Source organism: Vombatus ursinus, unplaced genomic scaffold, assembly GCF_900497805.2.
Source record: "Vombatus ursinus unplaced genomic scaffold, bare-nosed wombat genome assembly UNPS02014848.1, whole genome shotgun sequence".
NCBI classification, from domain to species: Eukaryota; Metazoa; Chordata; class Mammalia; order Diprotodontia; family Vombatidae; genus Vombatus; species Vombatus ursinus.
In genome coordinates this window covers 2607341-2615786 of record NW_020954626.1, presented here as the reverse complement: position 1 = coordinate 2615786, position 8446 = coordinate 2607341, and the positions used below count along the sequence as shown (strand labels likewise).

The following is an 8446-nucleotide window of genomic DNA, read 5'->3' as shown; positions in this document are numbered from 1 at the left end:
ATAGCAAGTACTTAATAAGCTAAGTGCTTGTTGGGTTGGAAGATCATTCATGTTTGAGAAATAGAATCTGGTGCCTTTTTTTTTTTTAGAACTCAATTTGTCTTCATTGAAGTTCATTGATTCATATGTCATCTGTATTAAAACAGAAATAACTGTCCATTGACATACAAGATTCATGTTTCCATATAAGAATTTCAACAGCAAAGAATCTCTTAAAATATTTTAAAATAACACCAGTATTAACTAGAAATGAGACAGAGAAAAAATGCCATGATACGAAAATTTAAATACTAGATACAGTGTGACCTTGGACACAGGACAGTATTGTTCAAGGTTACACAATATGCTGCTGGAAAGAATGACTTTGAGCTGTGTCTACATGACATCAACACAACTGATTGTAAAGTGAAAAAAAAATCAGCCAATCCAACTGAATGTTCTATCAACATAGCATCACTTGTAACTAATCTGACCGGCTTTTTCAGAAAATCAACTGGTTGCTTGGATGTTGAGTCTAGGCAAAGGAGCATGACATAGCTAGCTAGCTTTAAGCCACCTAAACGGTAGGGTATTCCAATCATTTAGAGCTTGAGGCCTGACCAGAATGTTGGAACAAATGATTTCCAGATGTCTCTATGCCAAGAAATATAAAGAAATTATGTTGATTTGAAGTCATCTTTTTCCTCTCTTTTGGGTATATTACAGTACAAATCTAGAGAATGTCTATCTGAGTAGCAGAAAATAGAGATAATGGCAATGCTTTTTAGGCTAATTATTTTTTCCCATCTTTGTAGGGCAGCACTATATCTTCCCAAGTTGAAAAAGTGAGAAAGCCACCTCCAGTGACTACTCTTGTTGTAGGGTAAGGCAAACACTTTTTTACCTATCCTACTTTCTCCCTTATCTCCCTCTAAGCGCCCCCCCCCAAAAAAAAACACCAAAAAATTATACCACAAAACCTTCTGAGGGCTCCCCTCCTTAGGTTTACAAAATCTCAGGCTGATTAATAAGTCAGAGTATCAGGCTTACTCAGAATACAGAATACCTTTTCCCTGATGGGTACAGAAGTGCCTTCATGTGTACATTGAACCAGATTTCAGCCCACTAGGGTCCCATTTTAGAAATTCTGAGACCTATCAAGATGACTACAGAGCTGAATGACCCAAGGCCTTAGTCATAATGATTCACTACCACAAACATACAGGATCCCCAAATCAGTAGAAACCTAGAAACAACTGTCTGCTGAATTGACTGCTGAACAAGGAGCAAATATCAATTCTTCTGGGTTTCTGCTATTCATGGTGCTGAGTAAATTAAGCATGACAGAAAAGTACAGCTGACTTAGTTTCTCCCCCACCTGCACAAATTCCATGTAGAATACTAAATCAGCTCCAAGATAGACGTTAGCAACCTCCAAGAATTAAGTCAACTTCCAAAGGTAACCAATACCTAACCAGGTACTTGTAAATTCATTACTCAAGCAATCAATTTCATTAATTCATGGGAAATTTTAATAAATTTCAATTATTTCACATGTAATTTGGCAAATTCATGGCAAAACTGGGGAGCAATCCTTGTCATTATCAATACCATCTTCATCCAGGGAGTTGAAAATCATAGATTATCATAGCTTGGAAGGGACCCTATACAGAAACCACCTAGTCCAACCTCCTCAGTGGATAAGATGAGGAAACTGAGGGTCAAAATGGTGAAGTAATCTGTCTAAGATCACAGAGATAGTTAAGAGTCAGACCTGGGACTATGATCTTGGTCTTTTGACTTAGTCCAATGTTTCACCACTAAGGAATCAAATTTTAAAGGAGATTGATTCATTTGCTAAATAGAATATAATCTCCTTGAGGACAGGCACTTCCACTTTTGTCCTTGTGTCCCTAAGGTTTATAGTACTTGGCACATAGCAAGAGTTTAATAATTGCCTGTTGATTGATTGATTTCCCTATCAACAAAACATTGTAGCTAATATATAAAGAGTGAGAGATCTCTATACAAATATAGAGATCTCTATATAAACTATAATTATTTGGGAAATCAATCAATCAACAAGTAATTATGAAACTCTTACTATGTATATGTATATATATATATATATATATTGCTGGATTTTTTGTTATACATATACATATATGTATATATCCCTGGATTATTTTCTATTCACCCAGCTACCCTAAATGACCCATTTTAGGTTGGGATGGAAATATTCCATATTGAGGTTAAAATATACTGAGGGACAAAGAGATCCTGGACTATTCTGAAAGAACCATCATTTGTTTCCCATGGCTGACAAAAACTGAACAGGATATAGCATTAAATAGCCATCTTCCCATGTGTATAGATGCTGATCTCTCAAATTGTAAGCTAACATGGCAAGAACAGACTGTGAAGTTCTTAGGTCAAAACTCACATTGATCTGCTTCCTCTGTAACAAATCAAAAGCAAAGGTTATCTTCATGTCTTTGGTGTCTGTGACATAGAGGATGCCACAGGCAACAAAGGCGTTGCCTGCTTTGGATTTGGGGTACGTGGTGTTGATGTACTGGAGGACCGAAAAGGTGCTTTCCTCCAGCTGGGCCACAAAGATACTGGACTCATCCAGACTTGAAGCATAGATAATCCAAAGGCCCTTTTCATCAACTGCAAAATTGAAGTATGTCTTTGCGTTTACAAAGAGATAATTTCGACCAAAGTGCAAGGCATTTTCAATCTTCAGTGTTTCATAGGTTTCCATTGCAAATTCAAATCTGAAAAAAAATTTTTTTTAAAGAAAAGTCAGTATTTTCATGTAGAGTGGGAGAACCCCCAGTGAAATGAAAATGTGTTATATTTCCATCATCCTGACAGAGCTACATGAGAGACCAACTGATAACAGTGACATTCTGAAGCACAATTGTGGTCAAGTCACTCTGGCTGAAATATGCCCTTTATTAAGACTCCATAACATATCTCATTCATTTGCTAAATCAAATGTAAACTCCTTGAGGACAGGCCCTATTTGGCCAGGGCATGGGCTCAGTATTTCTTTTATTTTCTTTTTTATTTTCTGTGGAGACACAGTCTTCTTTACTGGTCCTGTCATCAGAATTGGCCACAGTACAGACCCATCCTCGCACATGGTCTGGGCATGTCCACTAATGGCATATATGTGAAGCAGCAAGCCTAAGTAAGGAAGATCTGAGCTTAAATCCAGCCTCAAGCACTTAGTAGTTATGTGACCCTGGGCAAGTCACTTAACCTCTGTTTGCTTCAATTTCCTTATCTTTAAAATGGGGATCATAATAGCACTTACCTCCCAGGGTTGCTGTCAGGAGCAAATGGGATATTATTTGTGAAGTGCTTTGTAAATATTAAAGTAGTATACAAATGCTAGAAGACCTGAGTTCACATCTAAACTAAGACACTTACTAGCTGGGTGTTGTTAGTTGTGTCTGCCTCTTGTGACCCCATTTTCTTGGCAAAGATACTGGAGTGGTTTGCCATTTCCTTCTCCAGCTCATTTTACAGATGAGGAAGCTGAGTTAACTGAGGGCCACACAGCTGGTAAGTGTCTGAAGCCAGGTTTGAACTCAGGAAGATGAGTCTTTTCTGATTTCAGTCCAGAGCTCTATCCATTGCACCACCTGGCTGCAATCAGGATCCAGGAACACAATTTTAATTAAGTTTTATGAAGTGACAACTGGTTGAAAAAAGCACTATGATTTGGGCTTGGCAAGGTACTCAGTCACTTAGCATACAATGCAGTGTGTGAATGTGTGTGGGAATATAATGAAGGATGCTTTAAATATTTTTGTAATTGCACATATTTTGAATACTAGAAGATTCTATTCTCCATTATTTTGTAACATCACAAATCACAAGCATTACAGTGAAAGGTCAAAGCTTGGTAAATGGTGACACATGATTTAGGAGACACAATCCCTGAATGACGGAAGACAAGGCACACCCAGAGAAGATCACTCCTTAGGGTCATGCACTTAGCTCTGTGCCATTCCTGTTGTCTGAAGCCCCAGGATGACATTAGGCCTTCATTTCAGTACTCAGTTTTTCTTCCTCTAGGTATGGTGCCTGAGACACTGCTAAGGAGATTGACAGGGGAAGGGAATGGTTAAGGATCATCACTCTAGATCTGAAAGGAACCGTAGGGATCATCCGGCCCAAATCTCTCCTTTTACAGATGAGGAAAATGAGGACAAAAGAAGTTAAATAATTCACTCAAGATGACATAGTGACTTGGGGCACAGACAGGGCTCAAACCCCAATTCTCTGACTCCAAATCCAGGTCTCGTTAAAATATGCCCTGATCCTTCTCTGTTCATAGAACTCTTGCACTCCGTAATCTTAAAGTGTTGTTATTATTGTGACATATTTATAAGAAAATATTGATATGGATATAAAGAAGCAATCTCAAAGGAGTTAGGTGACTTTAACACCAAGGTAGCAGCAGAAACAGAGCTAGACTCAACCCAATGCTTTTTCCACCACTCCATTCTGCTAAAGAGGCAGCTAGGCGGCTCAATGGACAGAGCACTTGGCCTGGAGTCAGAAAGGCTCAAGTTCAAATTCAGCCTCAGACCTTTACCAGCTGTGTGACCCTAGGCAAGCCATTTCACCTTTTGTTTGCCTTAATCCACTGGAGAAGGAAATGGTAAACAATTCCAAGAAAACCTCATGAACAGCATGATCCATGGACTCATGAAGAATTGGACACAACTGAACAGCAACACCAAATCTTAAAAAAAAAAATCCAGACCTCTGATTTCATTGGTGAAGGGACTCCCTCTCCCAACCCAGATCAGCATCTGCTATGCTGGTTGTAATCTAGGAGGATTTAGAAGTGACTTGCTTAAGGTCACGCAGCTACTGGGTCTGTCATAGATGAGCATTGAACCCGAGTCTTCATGACTCCAAAGGTAGTTCTCTAGCAACCATGCCTTGCTGCCTCTTTGACAGATCACTATCATGGAAGACACTGAGAGCGATTTAATAAGAGAAGAGGCAGCTGGCAGTAGCGTGGATCGAGTGCAGGGCCCAGAGTCAGGAAGACCTCTGTTCAAATCCAACCTCAGATACTAACTAGATGCGTGACCTTGGGCAACTCACTTAACTTCTATTTGCCTCAGTTTTCTCAGCTATAAAATGGGAATAATATTATAGCACCTACCTCCCAGGGTTGTTGAGAGGTTCAAATGAGATAATGTGTGTTAAGCACTTAGCGCCGGGCCTAGCACATAGTAGGTGCTATTTAAATGCTTATTCTCTTCCCCTTTTTTAGAATCTAGGGGCTGTCTGACCCACTCTTTCTGCATTCCTGGAGGAATTCATATCTAAATGGTGTTGATGAAGGTGAGTTACAGTTAACAGCTTATTTAGCTGGAGAAGTGGAAGTCTGAGCAATTCAGTTAAGGGCTGAAATCATAAAACGAACACCAGAGGGTATCATTGAGCAGCAAAAGAAACGTTCTGAAATCACTTTGTATAAATTTGAGAAGATTGCCCAGTGCTTTAAGATTGGCAAATTTCTCTCCCTCATGACAACCCTATAATGTAGATAGCGCAAACATCAATATCACCATTTCACAAATGAGGAAACTGAGGCTCAAAGAGGTTTTGTGTACAGAAGCAAGATGGCAAGATGTTGTAGTCGTGTCAAACTCATTTAGAAAAGGCCACTAACCCGAACATAAGGAACCCTGCAAGCTGCGTCGTGACTTATAAAGTCACAAATTAACGTTAACTATGTTGTATTATATTTTTGATTTATTTTGTTAAATATTTTTCAATTACATTTTAATCTTATGTGGCTGCATTCAGGATTTTGCAGGAGGATTGAGGTACAGAGGTTGACACCTCTGGTGTAATGGATTTGGTACTGGACTTAGAGAAAAGAAGTTCAAATCTTGCCTCCGATGCTTTGCAGCTAAATAAGTCTTGGGAAGTCATTTTACCTCTTTGGAGTTCAGTTCCTCATCTAGGAAGTGCGGGAATTGAACTAGATGGTCTTTGAGGTTCCTTTCAGCTCTAATTCTCTGATGTTATGATTTGTCCATGGTCAAACCCCTAGTAAGCATGAGGGACGGATGGGATAGGAAACCCGATCTCTGACTCCAAACCCAGGGCTCATTCCCATATACAGCCTTCCCATGGATTTGGAAACCAACTGTTTTGAAGCTGAGAATGAATCCTTGAAAGATATCGTAGCAAGAAGGTGGTGCATGAAAGGGATGCTTTTGTGAAGCCCAAGGTGACTTCTTCTACCTCTGGAGTCTTTTTCTATGGCGGTATCATTGAGAGAGGGCTGGACTTGGAGTCAGGAAGACCCTGGGCAAGTCACGTGATCTGTCTGGAACTCAGGCTCCTCATCTGTAAAATTCGGGGTTAAATTGAGGGATCATTAAGGTCCCTTTTAGCTCTGGATCTCTGATTGCCTCTGCCACTCATCAGGCCCTTAACTAACAACATTAAGATGAATAAATTGATATGCTCATGGTGTGTCTTCTTTCTCCAACAGGACTGGACGCTCCTTGAGAACAAGAATTACATATATCTTACACTTCATCGTTACCCCTGCATCCTAAAGCAGAGTGACCCATATGCAGTAGGTATTTAATAAACTTGGTCAATCGCACTTCAGAATATGGTTTCCTCAAAACAAAACAAAATAAAACAACATCCATCCATCCATATATATATATATATATATATATATATGTATACACACATACACACACACACACACACACACACACACACACCCCTATGAGTTCTTCTTTTTTTTTTCCACACGTTTTATGGACTTTATAAAGGGCCTAGGTTTGAATTCTGGCTCAACTAATTACTACGTGTGTAGTAGGATTACCACCATGACTTCTTGAAGGGACTAGTCTCCTCCAGAGATACTTGTCTGCAACGGAGCTCTCCTCCACCCTTAGGGCTCTCCCACAGTCCCATATGCAGCAGCCCTTGTTGGAATAATAACACAGAATGATAAGGAGTCAGGAAAGGCTATTGGGTCAGTATTTGGAGAGAGAGAGAGAGAGAGAGAGAGAGAGGCAGCAGGAAGAGAAATGCCATTGAAATAGCAGCCCCATTCCTAATATTCTAGGTGCTCCATCTTTCTCTCTTTTGACCACCCTCTTCTCTGGGGCTCAGTTTCCTTATCTGTAACACAAAGAAGCTATATGAGATGCTCTCTGAGGTCCCTTCCAGCTCTGTATTTCTGTGACTTGATGATTCCTCATCCTTCTTGACTTCTTTGCATCATTTGACCATGTCAACCATGCCTTCCTCCTAGGAACTAGTGATTTCTTGGGTGTTGACGATGCTACTTTCCTGGTGCTCCTCCCACCTGTCTGACCACCCCTTGGTGTCTTTCGCTGGGTCATCACTGACATCCTCCTCCCTGTGCACAAGGCTATATTCCAAAGATATCCAAAAGAGGGGTGTGTGCGTGCGTGTGTGTGTGGAATCTCCCCTCAATCAATCAATCAATCAATATGTATTAACTACTATGTGCCAAGCACAAGGACCCACTTCTAATCTAGCTGCCTCCATTCCAGGGGGACATGAAGGATTCACTTTTTATGAAGCATTAGGGAGCTGATCTTGAAGTCAGGTTTGAATCTTCCTCTGACACTGACTCTCTGTGTGACAACGGGCAGGTTATTTGACTTACCTGAGTCACAGTTTCCTCATTCTGAAAATAGGGATAATAAATAATGCCCATGCTACCTATCTCGTAGGATTGTTGTGATACTCAAATGGGCTAGCGCATATAAAGTATTTTGCAAATTTTAAATCATCATGTAAATGTCTATTATTTTGCCCTTTGAGCCTCTGCCCTTCTGTCTCTCTGCCTCTCTCTTTCTCTGTCTGTCTCTCTATCTCTCTCTGTCTTTGTCTCTCTCTGTCTGTCTTTATATCTCTGTCTCTCTCTGTTTCTGTTTGTCTGCCTGCCTGTTTCTCAGCTGCCCAGGCCAACAGCAGACTGCCTCTGGTACTGAAAAGTCAGCGCAAGAGCTCTTTGAGCCCAAGTCAGGCTTAATTTTGAGTTGAACCAATAGTGACTGTTTGATGACCCCGTTCTTGCCCTGGGAGACTTTCTTGAATTTCTAGTGAAATTTTTGGGGTCAGGTAGAGCCATAGCCTGATTTCTACCAGATTACAGCAGTGGGCTCTAGTGGCACAAGGACCCAGTAAGTCAGGGCAGACTGGGTAAAATCCACTTGTGTTCTCTCCAGTATTGGATGTATTTTCCCTCATGTCCCCAACTTGCCCAGGAGGAGGAGGCATACTTCTTGCTCCTCACTACCAATTCCAGACCAACATTACTCAGCAACTGTTCCTTTGAGGTTCACTCCATCCATTTATATCACCCTGCCCAGGTCCTAGTTGCTATACCTACTTTCCTCCACATCATTCTCTCTTCTTTTCT

The 8446-nt window shown here is 40.6% G+C and overlaps 1 protein-coding gene across 1 annotated transcript in view; it reads right to left on the bottom strand.

Moving 5' to 3' along the window:
* Positions 1-1493: 1493 nt before the first annotated feature.
* Positions 1494-8446, bottom strand: part of GLDN (gliomedin) — a 65779-nt gene continuing 58826 nt past the window's right edge. The window contains exons 7-8 of the mRNA XM_027840804.1: positions 5690-5705; positions 1494-2759 (exon numbers count right to left, since the gene is read on the bottom strand). Coding sequence (XP_027696605.1) covers positions 2282-2759; positions 5690-5705 — 494 coding nt within the window. The 3' untranslated portion in view covers positions 1494-2281. The remainder of the gene's footprint in view (positions 2760-5689; positions 5706-8446) is intronic.